This window comes from Eptesicus fuscus, chromosome 12 (genome assembly GCF_027574615.1).
Source record: "Eptesicus fuscus isolate TK198812 chromosome 12, DD_ASM_mEF_20220401, whole genome shotgun sequence".
In the NCBI taxonomy this organism is placed as follows: Eukaryota; Metazoa; Chordata; class Mammalia; order Chiroptera; family Vespertilionidae; genus Eptesicus; species Eptesicus fuscus.
Genome location: NC_072484.1, coordinates 59,701,056 through 59,716,710, shown reverse-complemented (window position 1 = coordinate 59,716,710; position 15,655 = coordinate 59,701,056). Strand labels below are relative to the sequence as shown.

At 46.1% G+C, this 15,655-nt stretch overlaps 1 protein-coding gene and 1 non-coding gene across 2 annotated transcripts in view; one reads left to right on the top strand and one right to left on the bottom strand.

The window, feature by feature from the left end:
* The window catches only part of LAMA1 (laminin subunit alpha 1), a 143,066-nt gene extending 129,507 nt beyond the window's left edge, over window positions 1-13,559 (top strand). The window contains exons 57-63 of the mRNA XM_054723880.1: window positions 1,069-1,181; window positions 4,605-4,794; window positions 5,342-5,500; window positions 6,018-6,171; window positions 7,692-7,825; window positions 12,430-12,652; window positions 13,258-13,559. Coding sequence (XP_054579855.1) covers window positions 1,069-1,181; window positions 4,605-4,794; window positions 5,342-5,500; window positions 6,018-6,171; window positions 7,692-7,825; window positions 12,430-12,652; window positions 13,258-13,418 — 1,134 coding nt within the window. The 3' untranslated portion in view covers window positions 13,419-13,559. The remainder of the gene's footprint in view (window positions 1-1,068; window positions 1,182-4,604; window positions 4,795-5,341; window positions 5,501-6,017; window positions 6,172-7,691; window positions 7,826-12,429; window positions 12,653-13,257) is intronic.
* On the bottom strand, window positions 3,225-3,331 carry LOC114230057 (U6 spliceosomal RNA). The gene has a single exon (XR_003615914.2). It is a non-coding gene; the product is annotated as a U6 spliceosomal RNA (small nuclear RNA).
* Window positions 13,560-15,655: the final 2,096 nt, after the last annotated feature.

Here is a 15,655-nt window from a genome sequence, read left to right as displayed (position 1 = left end):
GCATGGCCCTCCATTGGTAGAGCCAGCTGGAAGCCACTTTTCAAAGGAGTCTGGACAGTTATAGGAGTCATCCCTGTGATGAAATCAGTGCAGGGGCAGGGAGGGGTATGGTCCTCAGCAAACTCACAGGTGACATAGTGCAGCCTTTACGGATTGAGTATAGGACTCAGGCACTCGCATTTGGCTGCCAAACCACAAGCTTTTTACAGAGTTTCTGGAAGGATTCATGATCACTTTGGATTTAGTTAGAAATATGAAAGTAAGTACTTAATGCAAGCCATTGTACATATCAGTTGCTTTAAAAAAAGGATTTGATTAATGTAGGAAAAGCCAGTTTTGAGCAAATATTTTTAACAACAGGCATTACTAGTTTTCAGTTTCTCTTCCCTTTTGTGATTTCTCAGTTTCCTTGGTTGAAAGCACGCACTCTAATTACTTAGATGCTGGCACAGTCTCGGGAAAAGCAGTTCCTTCCCAGGCCCAGTCTTTGCGTCCAGGACAGTTCTCTGGTAGCATCGGCCCACCCCAAGCTGGGAAACTGAGTCCGAGGCCTCACTGGTTTGGGGTCAGTGTGTGGAGGGCACTGTGGGGCACAGGTGCCCAGGCACCTTCTCTGGCTCCTCACATTCTGCCCTGGGGGTCTAGGAGCTCCTTCCAGCCGGACTCCTCTTGGCTTCACCTTCTCCTGACCATGGGGAATTAGAGACGTCAAACTCAGAGGCCCTGTTGTCACCTGTGGGCACTTGTGGTGTCCCAGGCCTGTGCTGCAGCTGCTCCTGCAGGAATGATATCTCCAGGCCCTTCCGAGCTGGAGGAAGGTGGGCAGCAGCAAGGCCTCACCACTTGAGTGGGATTGAGTGGAAAGACAGACACTCCAATTGCCTTTGTAGACAGAGGGCTGGCCAGTAAATTCTTTAAAAACCAAGATTAAATCAGTGAAAACATGTATTTGTGGTTGTTGGTGTTCTGATACCATTGCTTCTGAGATGTTTACTTCATGAAAAACTGTGCACATATTAGTGGGGGTCCTGGAGGTGTGTGGCTGAGAGTCTTGTGTGTCTCTTACAGCAACAGTGTGCCATGGACGGAACCCCAGAGTATGTCCCCAATGCTCACCAGTTTGGACTCGCACAAAGCAGCCATTTCGTGCTGCCTTTCAATCAGTTGGCTGTCAGAAAGAGGTAGGAAAAGGGCTACTATGAAATAATAATAAGAGGTAGGCCTTGTTCTGACGTTCTTATAAGGCGTCCTATTGCTACATGAATAGGGAGGTATTCTTTGCAATGGGCCTTCCCCAAAACAGCTTCTTGTATTTATTATGAAGTGCTCAACTGGCAACCAAAAGGCACAATGAGAAGGCAAGGAGGTAGGAACTCAGACTTCATGCAAGTCAGATGCTTACAGTGTGGAGAAGTTCCTGCAATTTGTCTTCACCTCTTGTAGATGATGGTTGGTTTAGCCTCTGTGTGTATGTAGGAAAGCATGGAAGAATCTATCTAAGTCACTTCTCAGTCCAGAATCCGAAGTCCCCTAGATCTATCATCATCTAGACTTTCAACCCCATACTACTGTAAGGATTCACTAATCGCATGAAATTGTCTACCCAAACTCTCACTGTGCCCCTCAAATTTCCCCAGGGCCACATCCACACTGGTTGACACATTCAATCTCGCCCTCAAACCTGCCTGTCCCCAAAGAATCTTCTCAGGGGACGCTGGCTCACATGCCGCAGATCTAGAGGCCCGAGGCTGGCCAAGGTACCTCGAAGTCCACCTCTCTGCTCTCTGCATAGAATCTCTGGCTGATCTGAAGTTCATGTCTCCAGACTCTGCCACATCCTGCTCCTCTTCTTGTTGCCCTCTGTGATCAACTCCTGCCCCGACCACCTTTAAACCGTAGCTTAGTGTCTTTTTGTACCACTCCTGCGGTCATTCTCCACGAATTCACAGCCACCCAACTTCGGGCCTTCCAAGTCCTCTGGATCCAGTCTGTCGGAGCCCTTTTCCTCCCTCCTCAGCCACACTCTCCCCATGGTCATACCTTTGCCTACTTCATAAGTATTTATTCCACCTCCAAAGTCTCTACTTGAAGCATCCTGTGTACTGACCTCTTCCTCATCTCTACTCTGTTGCTCCCCTAAGGAGTTCCTCAGCTTCAAAACCTCTAAGCCCTGATGCTTTCCCATGATCATCACCCCCTTCTCTAGCCCCGAAGTGCAATTTATCCCCTACTCCGAGAGGTTGGATGCCATTATTACACATATGCAAATCCGAACATTTGCAAACCCCCTTAATACTCTCATCTCTTCTACCTTGACCACAGGTAAAACCCACACTTATTCTTGGCCTAATTCATGTCAGAACCCAAGCTGGTGGTCAAGTCTGCAGAAATGTATGTCTCCTTCCTACCTGGTTTTAACATTAAAGCTATGGTCACACATAGAACCTCAGGCTATATGGGGAGCCAATACATTTCTCTATTATGCTTTTTTTTAATTATTATTATTTCATAGTTTCTCCTCTTATCTCAAAACTCATATATCCCACTTCCTGCCCCAGCTGATGACTTGCCTCACTGAGAAGACAGAACTTCATCTGTCCACCTCCGAAAAGAGCAATCCACTGCTTTTGTCCCCACACCTCCCCCTCTTCCCCTGCGACCATGGAGGAACAGTCTTCGTTCTCCTCTCGCTCGCCCTCCAGAGCCTGTCACCTCTCTCCTCTCGAGGACAACAGCAGCCATCTCTCCTTCTTTCATACATAATTCTCATCAGCACACAAAGAATCAACATCGCTCTCATCATCAGTGAGAATAAGACTGTGCCAGAGACTGTCTCAGTGTATTATACACACATACCCTAACTTAGTCCTCAGAACTATCCTATGAGGAAGGTATTATTGTTATCTTCATTTTATAGACAAGGAAAGTGAGAGGCACAGGCAAGTCAAGTCATCTGCTCAGAGTCACACAGCAGAGCTGGAATTCAAACCCAGGCCTATGGCCCTAGAGTTTATGCCTCTCACCATACCCTCTCTATTAGTTTTTAACTTTTAAAATAGAAACTCTGCAGGATACCATTACTGTGCAATGGTATCCTGGCTCTGTTGTGCAGTAAGATTTCTTGAAGGAGTTGTTTTATGTGGCTGACTTTCCTCACCCCTCATTTCCTCCCCTACCCATCCAGTCAGCCTCCCCTCATTCCTCTGTTACTGTTTTTTTCTTTTTTTAATATGGAATGCTTCAGGAATTTGCATGTCATCTTTGCACAGAGGCCATGCTAAGCTTCTCTGTAATGTTCCGATTTTCCTATATGTGCTGCCAAAGCAAGCACTCCTCTGCTCCTAGTTCCAGAGTTGTCCCAAGAGCTGCTATGGCACCTCCTGTTGTACCTCTGCTGCCGGGCCCTCAGCAGCATCATGCACACGTGGCCACTCGACATCCTTGACCCACACACTCCTGATTTCCTGCTCTCTCCCTGCCCGCACTGCTCAGTCTCCTTTGCTGGCTCAGCTTCCACCAGTGAAAGCCAAGGTCCCTTCCACATATTCTCCAAGGCGGCTTTGAAATACCTTCAATTTGCCCAACACCCACATCTCTAGCCCTGACCTTCACTTAGAACTCAGGAGTTGTATACCCACCTGGCTACTTGATATCTCTGTGGATTGGGACAGGCTCCTCAATCTCAACACACCAAAAGGAAATTCACAATCTTCCCCAAACCTGTCCCCCTGTCTCTGCCATTTCTGTAGCCATCATCACCATTCACCTGGTTGTCCAAGGCACAAATCTTGAGGTTATTTTCTTTCCCTCACTCTCCAAATTCAGTCCATCTGCAAGTCCTATTGCTTCTTCCTCCAGAGCATTTCATGTATCAGGTCATCTCCTCTGCATTCCCCCGACCACCACCCTGGCCTAAGCCACCACCAGGCCTCTAACAGCTGCCTGCCTGAGCCTGCTGTCACCCTGGCCCCATCAGATTTGTTCTTCACATCTGAGGTTTCTTTTAAGATATAAATCAAGCCATGCCCACTCCTCTTCTTAAAACCCTCCTCTGACCTAAAGTGAAACCTGAATACTGCCTCCCAGAGCCCCTGTTCATGAGGATGGAGCCACGCCCCCCTTTCCTATCCCAGCTTGCTTCAGTGACCCCACGTTGCCTTTGTGGGAGATCACCAGACATGGCCTCTCCCTCCCCCAACCTCCACCGTGTGGTGCCATCTCCCACGTGGCTCTCATGAGGATTCCTGCAGAGGTTCCTGGGACTTGCTCCGGTCTGTCATTCAGAGCTCAGCTGAAATACCATCTTTCAGGGTTGCCTTCCTGCCTACTTAACATACCACTGGCCTCCTCACGACCCATCTCAGCTCTGTGGTATATTTCTGGGATTATTTTCATGGGAGAAGGAAACCTCCCTTTGTTCACTGCCTTTGCCTCAGCTCCTAGAACAGTGCCTGGCAGATTTGGGCATGCAGTAACCATACTCGCCTGAGATGCTAAATATAAATGTTGGAATAATTACTGGGTCCTCTCTTTGAGGTTATTTTAGAAAGTAAATGTGAGGAAAGCTTTTTCTTTTCTGCGGCTGAGCTCTTCTTTTCCTCCAGGCTCTCAGTTCAGCTAAGTATCCGAACATTTGCCTCCAGTGGGCTGATTTACTACATGGCCCACCAGAACCAAGTGGATTACGCCACGCTCCAGCTGCACGGGGGCCACCTCCACTTCATGTTTGACCTTGGGAAAGGAAGGACAAAGGTCTCTCACCCTGCGCTGCTCAGTGATGGCAAATGGCACACGGTACGCTCCCAGGAAGCTTCTGGTCACTCCTTCCAAGTGTTATTCCATCTATCTCTCGTAGTGACATTATTCCCTTGGATTTCTAGCTTGCTTTGTGCTTGCCATCTCTCCTATAGAATGTAAGTACCTTGCAGGCAGGGACCTTTTCTGCTTCCCGAAATATCCCCAGGACCTAGCTCAGTGCCTGACCCCTCATAGGCACTCAGCAAACATTGGTGGAATAAATGAAAGGTCCCAAAATGTTCTCAACTTGACAAGAACTAAATTAAGCCACCCATGGTGTGAATGGCCCAAACCTGAGATCATGGTACCTGTTTTCTTATCAGTCGGACTCTGGCACACTTTCTTTTCTAAAACATGCGTTGCCTGTGCCTGCTTCCGTCTTCTGCCAGGCTCAGTCTCTTAGCAACGCCAGCTGTGTAAAACTCTGAGCCATCCTTTAGGATGCCAGTCAGGTTATTACAGCTCTAATGAACAGAGTTGCAAACAAACATCTGTTAAAGTTTTCCCATCCTTAAAAATCATGGATGTTTTCATTTTGCTCTAGGTCAAGACAGAGTACTTTAAAAGAAAGGGCTTCTTGTCGGTTGATGGCCAGGAATCCCCCCCGGTGAGCACGGTGGGAGATGGCACCACCTTGGATGTGGAAGGAAAGTTGTACCTGGGAGGCCTTCCCTCTGATTACAGGCCCAGGAACATTGGAAATGTAAGCAGCATTTTCTGTATGGGGCCCACATTACCTTTATCTTTGTGCGTTTATTTTTAGAGAAACATGTCTTTGTTTAAATTGTCTCGTTTTGGACCTGGGGTTTGCCTGCAAGATGCAAACCTTTCAAACCACATCCCTAGTTTGTGTGTTTGGGCTTCCCCTTGAAGCCCAGCCAGCCCTCCTTTTAGTTAATGAACATTTGTCTTTCCACAGCTACTTAGATCCAGTGAACTTTGGGCAAGTCCAGGGACTTGGTGTTTGCAGATTAGAAAACATTCTTAATTTCCACGATATTTGTCCAAAATAATAGAAAATACATATGCTGCATTACTAGCAAAGATGCTTAAAGAGTCTAACTAAGCTTTCAGTTAGACATTCATGTGAAGTACTGTGGCAATTCCATTTTAAAAATCAAATGATAGCATTTTAATGTGTTTTGTGGAACTATAGGGAAATGTTGCCTTGCCCTCCTTGTCATATTCTCTGCCATCCCCTCTCACGTTGTTTGGTTTAGGTCACCCACAGCATCCCCGCTTGCATTGGGGAGGTGACAGTGAACGGCAAGCAGCTGGACAAGGGCAGCCCGGTGTCTGCATTTGCAGTAGCCCAGTGCTATGCAGAGGCCCAAGAAGGAACTTTCTTCGAAGGAAGTGGATATGCAGCTCTTGGTATGTGTTATCGACAATCTCAAAAGACATCTCTGGGATTCTCTTGCGCTGTAAGATGATAGGGACCTGAGAGTTATATGACAGGGCAGGACCCCCTGGACAAGGCTGCAGCAAGACCATTTAGTTACATGTTCCAGCGTATTCTGATTTCTCCACTTCTCATGTACAGCTTTCTCACTTCCTGTGCCACCCAGATGGCCTGACAAAGGCTCCCACCCCAGGGGCAGTGCAGCTCCTGGCAACATGTGGCCCTGCTTTCATCTGTAGCCTCCCCACGTTTATGTAAGACATGCTCTCACTGTCCAAGTTCATAAAGGCCTTTGAATTAAAAGTCAGCAGCATAAAATATCTAGACCAGCCAGCCAAATGCAAGTCGGATTTGATGAAGAAATTAACTCCAGATAGATTGTTGAAAATATCAATTAGAAGTCGAGGAATTTTAAATCTCTAAATTGCTTTAGAATGTCAATTCCTCAAGGCTTAGAAGTAGCCCTCATAATGTATCTGGCATTGCCTCCTCATTTCAGATACTTAATTTGCTGGTTAGCTTCCCGTTTGCACTCAGAACCATGCTCCTCTTCTCCCGGTTCTCCTTCCTATCACAGGGAACTAACCTCTCTGGCCACTTTGCCCTCGGCTTCCAGGAAGGTTCTGGTGAAGATTGGGGCAGGAGGGAGAAGGGGAGAAGCTAGTACACTTCTCTCCTCCACTCTGTGCTTCCAAGCTCTGGTAATACCACCTACTCCCATTTTTCCTTCAGCCCTGGGTGTGGTAACAACTGCCTGCTATTATTGCTAATATCCCCAATTTATCTCAGCTTTTTTATTCACCTGAATAAAAAAATCGTTCAATTAAGTCTCCACTTAAAAAAGAAAAAAACAAAACACAAAAAACCTAGTGGGGGCCCTCGCCTGGTTGCTAAGTTGATTCAAGTATTGTCCTGATAAACCAAGTTTGTAGGTTCAATTCCCAGTTAGGGCCCATACAAGAATCAACCAATGAATGCATAAATAAGTGAAATAACAAATCAATCTCTCTCTCTCTCTCTCTCTCTCTCTCTCTCATCAATAATTTTTTTTAATTTAAAAAATTTTTAAAAATTGTGTGAACTCTAATATACTCAGTGAATGATGTCATACCCAGTATGTAGATATTGGGCAAATAAATGGACTATTCTTGCATAGATGATAAATCACTTTGCCTTTTCCCTGCGTGGCTCTAGATGAGAGGGTGGGCCTGCCTAGATGGGAGTCTGGCTTAGCCCCGCGATTGTGTGTCTTTAGAAGCATCACTTCATCTTACAGATGTGCAAGCTGAGGCTCACAGGGGAGAGGTGACTTGGTGGTGGTAGAGCTGGATCCAGAGAAAGAGCTACTAGAGCCAGGTCTCCCGAACCTCAGACAGGAGTCCAAATGTACAGCCGACCCAGCCTACTGTGGGGTGGTGAGGTCTCTCCAACCTGAGCCTTTTTAGGCCGGGCAGGACTCACCCATAACTCGGGCTCTCCTTGTGTTTTTCAGTCAAAGAAGGCTACAAAGTGCGTTCAGATGTGAACATCACACTTGAGTTTCGTACCTCCTCAGAGAACGGCGTCCTCCTGGGGATCAGCAGCGCCAAAGTGGATGCCATTGGATTAGAGATTGTGAATGGCAAGGTAGGTGCTCATCTCCATCAAGTCACCCTTTGCCCTGGAGTCTGAGATAAGTGCAGTTGAGAAACAGTAGAAATACCTAGACCCACACTTTAATGGAATGGAGAAAAGGTTCATTATTAAAAAATAGATAATCTGTATATATAAAAGGCTAATATGCAAAGTGTCCCCTCAGCAGTTCAACCAGGAGACCGGGAGTTCGATCACTCTCTATGACATGCACTGACGACCAGGGGTCAGCAGGTCACTGAGGGAGCGAGGGAAAAAGGAGGCAGGTAGGTGGGGAGGCAGGGAACCTTATCGGCCCCGATTGAAGGCCAAACCTAGGGACCCTACCCGTGCATAAATTTTGTGCACAGGGCCCCTAGTCCTAAAATACCGTACTTTCCAGCGTATAAGACGACTTTTTAATCCAGGAAAATCTTCTCAAAAGTCGGGGGTCTTATACGCTGGAAAATACGGTAGGTTAGAAAAATCTCTGACAATGTATATCAGATTGCTTAAAACCCAAATACCGTACTTTTAAAGAACTTCTTTGTAAATTTAAATTTGAATTTAAAGCAAAACTGCAACTATCATACAAACAACTTCTTTTCCTGAACAATTTGAAACAAAGTTGCTGAATGGATGCTCCATTTTTCCTAATTTTATTTGGAAATACAGATGCATAGGAAGTTGCAATGAAAGGTCCTCTTTCACATTTTGCCTAGGCTCCTCAGTGGCAGCATCTTGCATAATTCTAGTGCAACCTCAAATCCATGAAACTGGCATTGGCACAATCCACTGAGCTTAAGTTGAGCCAGTTATACATGTATGTGTTTTAACATATGTGTAGCTTTAGATACCCCCCACCACAATCAAGACCCTTAATTGTACCATTACTACAGTCTCCCTGGAGCTACCCTTTTGACTTTCTCCCTGCATCCTAACCCCTGGCAACCACTGATCTGTTCTTTATCTAATAGTTATTTCAGGATTGTTATACAAATAAAGTCATGCAGTAAGTGTCCTACTGAGATTGTCTTTTCAACTCAGCCTCATTGCTTGGTGGTTTAGCTGGGTTGTTATGTGTACCAATAGTTGATTTCTATTTATTTGCAGAGTATTCCATGGGATGATGTACCACAGTTTAATTTTTTTAATACAAAAATCAATTTTTTTTTTTAAGTATTCTGCTCTTGCTTTTCAGGCTCCAGTCTTCGTGTTGGGAACAAAATTATCTCAATAATTAACAGTACTTCAGTCTCTTCTGTTTTAAAACTATCTCCTTCAGAGTTTCTGCCAGTTCTCATTCTTCCTCTCTCCTTCGAGTCTATTCGGGTGTGCTTTATTTACTAGATTCAGAGGAAGGGAGCCTTAATTGGCCCTTTTCTTTTCTGTTTGCTCTCTCCTGACAGCTGATGAGGTATAAGGACTTTCCAGATCTTCAGTCGCAGCCTGTCTTTGTGCATTGGCCAGTTGTCCCTGGTGGCTGTAGGAGCAATCTGAAGTCTCCTCATTACCAGTGCAGGGGGACTGCCCATGGACATTTGGCCAATGTCCCTTATAGACCAGGCTTCCCATCCCAGCTGTCATAGGCACTGCTGCCTCTTCATCTTCGGCCACCTTCTGTATCCCCCGGAAGGTCCTATGAAAACCTGGGAATGTCTGTCCTGCCACTCAAAAGACATGGGGAGAAAGGGTGTGGACTCTGGTCCTCTCTCTGCCATTTCTGCCACCATTTCTACTGCACTGTGGTCAATCTAAGTTGTTTGGGACTAACATGCTTGGCTCTTGAGCTACTGTTTCCTGGAAAAACAAGGAATAAGTCCCTATGCTCTAGATTCCCCCAAACTTACCTTTTATTTCTAGTATTTCCTGCTTACTCCCCACAGGGATTTTGGTTCGTAGGAGATCCTAAATGAGGGTGGGGAGAATAGAAGAAAGTCATCTGATCTCTTGCTTCACTTCTTGTCCTTCTTACTTCACCATCATGTCCCAACAAAACTGCCTCTACATCATATTGCTGCTCTCTACCCTGTGGCTTATAGCCAACTTTTTTCCTTATCTGTACTTCAAAAGGATTTTGAAAATTATGTGACATTTAAAAAATGTTATCAGAAGTGTAATGTGGTGAGCTGGCGCGGCCATGGGTGAACCTGAGAGGGTACAGTGAAGGATTTAGAAAAGACAGACAAGAGAATAAAGCTGGGCGCTAGGTGGGGCGCTGCCCTCTCTGATGGAGAGACAGCGCTACAGCCTGCAAGCCAAGTCTTTATTTTATAGTCAGACTAGAGGCCTGGTGCATGAAATTCATGTACGGGTGTGAGTGTGTGAGTGTGTGTGTGTGTGTGTGTGTGTGTGTGTGTGTGTGTGTGTGTGTGTGTGTGTGTGTGTGTGTCCCTCAGCCTAGCCTGCACCCTTTCCAATCTGGAACCCCTCGAGGGATGTCCAACTGCCCGTTTAGGCCCAATCCCAGTGAGATTGGGCTTAAACGGGCAGTCAGACATCCCTCTCACAATCCAGGACTGCTGGCTCCCAACTGCTTGCCTGCCTGCCTGCCTGATTGCCCCTAACCGCTTCTGCCTGACAGCCTGATCACATCCTAACCACTCCTGCCAGCCTGATCGATGCCTGACTGCTCCCCTGCCGGCCCGATTGCCCCTAACTTGCCCTCCCCTGCTGGCCTGGTCACCCCTAACTGTCCCCCTCTACAGGCCTGGTCGCTCCCAACTGCCCTCCCCTGCTGGCCTGGTCACCCCTAACTGCTCTCCCTTGCCAGCCTGGTCCCCCCTAACTGCCCTCCCCTGCTGGCCCGGTCACCCCTAACTTCCTTCCCTTGCCAGCCTGGCCACCCCTAACTGCCCTCCCCTGCCGGCCCGATTGCCCCTAACTGCCCTCCCCTGCTGGCCTGGTTGCCCCCAACTGTCCTCCCCTGCAGGCTTGGTCACCCCTAACTGTCCTCCCCTGCAGGCCTGGTCACCCCTAACTGCCCTCCCCTGCTGGCCTGGTTGCCCCCAACTGCCCTCCCCTGCTGGCCTGGTCACCCCTAACTTCCCTCCCTTGCCAGCCTGGTTGCCCCTAACTGCTCTCCCCTGCTGGCCTAGTTGCAACTAACTTCTTTCCCCTGCTGGCCTGGTTGCCCCCAACTGCCCTTCCCTGCAGGCCTGGTTCCCCCCAACTGCCCTCCCCTGCAGGCCTGATTGCCCCCAACTGCCCTTCCCTGCAGGCCTGATTGCCCCTAACTGCTCTCCCCTGCTGGCCTAATCGCCCACAACTGCCCTCCCCTGCTGGCCATCTTGTGGCGGCCATCTTTGACCACATGGGGGTGGCCATCTTGTGTGTCAGAGTGATGGTGAATTTGCATATTACCTCTTTATTATATAGGATTCCACGAGGCAAAGTAAGGGCATGGTTACAATGTTCTTGTGGGTTTCGAATCTACTCAATTACATGCACCTGTTCAAGCTTTGTTTACTTACTGCACTTCCCACAGCCTATATCACTTAGCCACGTGGGACCACAGGTTCGAACCATAAGGTCAAGCTTACAACTACTATAGCCTTTAGCTATAATTTTGCTGGGACTTGCACATGGCTTTGCCACGAGAGGATCATGCCCTCTCATTAGTCCCAGGCTTGAACCTGTCCAAACACTGTAGCCACTCTCCATAGTGTAATAGTTGCAAAAAATGTAATGTTTGATGTACCATGTATTTTACCACCATTACTGGCTTATTTTATTGTTCTTTTAACAATCTACCTTGAAATAATACTGAGTAGCTTCACATCCTATACAATAAAAGGCTAATATGCAAATTTTCCCCACGTATTGGAGTTCGACCAACCAGGAGTTAGACCTGCACTGACCACCATGAAGCAGCACAGAACATGGTGGGCATCGGCAACACAGTGCTGGCAGCGGGCAGCAGTGGAGGTGCTGCCAGCCCCGATGGGCCCTGATGAGAGAGTGACTGTGGTGGGATGGTGGAGCAAGTGAGCGGGTAGCACCTTGCCAAGGCGGGTGCGAAGGGAGGTCCTGGTTGGCAGCGGCGGCAGGCAGCCAGGGGAAGGGAGGCCCTGGCTAGCAGCCGGCAGCCACTAGGGACCCTACCTGTGCATGAATTTCGTGCACTGGGCCTCTAGTATAACGTAAGAACCCTACAACAGTATATTTATAATTCTTCCCTCCCATCTCTTTTAAGTCTTAGTTTTTTTGTTACCACTCATTGTGGTTGTGGTGGAGCATCTATAGTTTGTCAGAAGGAAGTTAGTAAATGTTGCTCCATAGGTGCTAGCAACTGCTAGGAACTGACACCCTCAGTAAATCCATCAGCTCCTGTTGTCCTGAAAAGGGGGAATCGACTTGAGGACACAATGCTAAGTTAGGTGGTGGCTCAGCCTTGTTCCCATGAGAGGTGGCCGTTGCCCTTTCTGAAATTTCAGGGATAAGATAGCATCTGAATTCTTTAAGAGGCTATTTTTAAAAACGAGTGTTTATTTTTTAGTTTGCTCTCCTTTTTGGCAAAAGGCTAGTATTTTATCCACTTAAAGTGATTTATAGACATGGACTATGTTCCTTAAATATGGAAAACTTCACTAAGATATTTGCTTGTGTCTGTTGTTTAGCTCTTGTTTCATGTTAACAATGGTGCTGGTAGGATAACAGCCACATACGAGCCCAAAGCTCCCAATGCTCTCTGTGATGGAAAATGGCACACACTGCAAGCAAACAAAAGCAAGCACCGCGTGGTGCTGGCTGTGGATGGGAACGCCGTTCATGCTGCAAGTCCACACATCCAGTCCACCTCAGTGGACACCAACAATCCCATTTATGTTGGCGGCTATCCCGGTACGTACGGGTGTCAGCTCTGCTCTTTCACTTTCCAGGGCATTGTCGCTAGGGGAAGTCTTAATTCAGATGGATGCAGACTAGGGACTAAGAAAAATACATTGTTTGGGTAACAAATCCTTTACCATTTTAGAAAGGCTATTTCAAATACCTAGGAATTCTTGGGAAATTAAAATAAAATACACATGTAAATTGATGATTAGGTAAGACTCGGAGAATATTGGATGGGATGCAAAGGAAGCTGGGGGCGTTTACCAAGGCAAGTCACCTTATATGAGTCCCATTATAAGGAATCATTTTGGGGTGGATAATCATTTTAGAAGACAAATACGTATCTTATCCTCTCACATCGGTTTTGGGTTAGAATTATGCATTTTCAGAAGTTCCAAGTAACTGTTACAAATGATAAACACCTCTTATGACATTTTAAGTCACAACTATGCCTTTAAATTATTACATGCTAAGTTTTCGTTGACTTATCACAGAAGCCAAATGTGTGGAAGAATATTCTAATTTTGATATAAAAACCAGTTGAGTTTATTTTTGTTCTTATTGTGTTGTCCATGTCGTTTAACCAAATTAACCAGGACTTCTTTCCCAAACAGCTGATGTAAAGCAAAACTGCCTGAGCAGCAAGACCTCCTTCCGGGGCTGTTTGAGAAAGCTCACTCTGATTAAGGGCCCGCAAGTGCAATCCTATGACTTCAGCAGAGCTTTTGACCTACAAGGAGTTTTCCCTCATTCCTGTCCTGGGTCTGAGCCCTGAACTTCAGGGGAAACTCCTCAATTCGGATCAATCATCGCTTATATTTTGAAGAGTTATTTTTGTGAATTAAAATTTCTTCAGATTTCATTTCCAACTCAGGTTAAGTGTTTTCATAGAGAAATTTTGTGTTTGTTAAACTAAAACCACATGTACAACAAATACCTCTATTAAATAGTTTAAAATGTACACTGAATTCATTGGCTTTGTTCAAGTTCTTTTAATAATTTTGTTAACATTGAATTTCTGTTAGTTACTTGACAGAATTTCACAGTTTTATTTGTAAGCTTTTAGAAAATAAAATATTATAGACTATAATAGATTAGAGCAGAAAATGAATACTTTCCTGTCTTTACCAAAATTTTAAGTTCTGATTTCTACAACAGGGAAGCAGTGCTATTGGTTATTCTCCAGCAGAGGGCACTAGCTGTTTGCCACATAAGCATTAAGACAGGCTCCAGGGGGTCAAGGGGTACAGGGAGCAAAGGAAAGAGCTGGAACCTCCTTTAGATATATCTTTGTTGAGTCAGGACATAACAGCACTTTTCAGGACAAAAGGCATTGCTACTAGTTTGCTCTTCCTTCATTGTCTTTTTATTTTCACCCCTTGGAATGAGATAGTTTCCTTAATCAGTTACTTTCTCTGGGAGAATGTGTACAATTTCAAAAGAAGGAAAATTTAAAAGCCACACATACATTCTTTTCAATGAACTAAGCAGCTTTAAACCCAGATTTCTGAAGTCTTATTTGATTCTCTCCAAATATATTTAGTTTTGCTCTGTGGCCATGGCTGGGGTCAAAATGGTTGTTATTCCATAATCTTTAGAAAAATGATTTCATTTTTCAAATGCTTACTTGGAGAAGAGGTCTCTACCTCTCTTAGCAGTGACCTACTTTTCCAATCTGGAGGATGATAAATTCAATTTCTATTTCTGTGAGAGATTTTAATTTGATAAACAAGAAAGGCAACTGTGGTCATGTTCCCTATATCCATCTTCTGTGCCTTGCTCATGATTCTGAACTCCTATGGCCATCTGCACGTCCCTCCCAGTGAAGTATCTGCCTGAAGATATAGAGAAGGGTAGCAGCCAATTGGGAAGTCTGAGTTCTGTAGCACCTGGCAACTTGAGAATGCAAACTCCTGCAGCCAAAAGGCAGCCACCCGGGCCACTGGGTTAGGAAAGGAGCATTTGCATCTCAGCAGTGAAAATGCACAAGGGGGCGGCCCTCAGGGGACTGTGGGTGGCCTTTCTGTTCATGTGTCTATGGAAACCATCCACAGCAGGAGACGACAGCTTGGCCATTCTAGACCTCAGTTTACCACCTTGGGTGAAGAAGTGATTCAAACCAGGAGACGGAGCAGACTGTAGAGTTGCCTCAGACTTTTTGCCCCTCCCTCTTCCCTCTCCCTCCTTCTTACTCTTCCTGCCCACTTATTAATGGAAATAAAACAGAGTTTGGGATTTTGTCAGGTGAGCATTAGTCATTATTCTGCAGAATCACTTCAAGTTTCATGTGCTTTTAGATTGTTTGATAGTGAAGAATGGCACATTTTATACCTAAGATTCAATCCACAAATTGTTTTCTTGCCATCAAGAAGTAACTGGACAAAGGAAATGTGTGTTGCATTGTATGTAATACAGGATGCAAATAAAACATTAGAGAGTTTACTCCTGCACAGACAATAAAAGGATTAATTGCATCTGTAAATACCTTTAAGAAGAAACATTTAAGAAGAAACCAAGTATCCTCTATAATAAAACCCTAATATGCAAATCGACCAATGACAGAACGCCTGGTCGCTATGACGTGCACTGACCACCAGGGGCAGACGCTCAACTCAGGAACTGCCTCCCGGTGGTCAGTGTGTTCCCACAGGGGGAGCGCCACTCAGCCAGAAGCTGGGCTCATGGCTGGCCAGCGCAGCAGTGGTGGCGGGAGCCTCTCCCGCCTCTGCTGCAATGCTAAGGACCCCTGGGGGGGGCCTAAGTCAGCAGGCAGACATCCCCCAAGGGGTCTCAGACTGCGAGGGGTGCAGCTCCCCTCCCTCCCCAGTGCACAAATGTGTGTACCGGGCCTCTAGTCTTTAAGAAGAAATCAAGTTCAAAATGGGGGAGAGCAAGGGAGGGTGTTTTCATCATTCCATATGGGTATTGTGAACTGTAAACAAACCATAAAGTAGAGAGGTTGGGCCTGGATCAATTACTGAAAAGAAATAACAAAAATGACTAAGTTCCAAC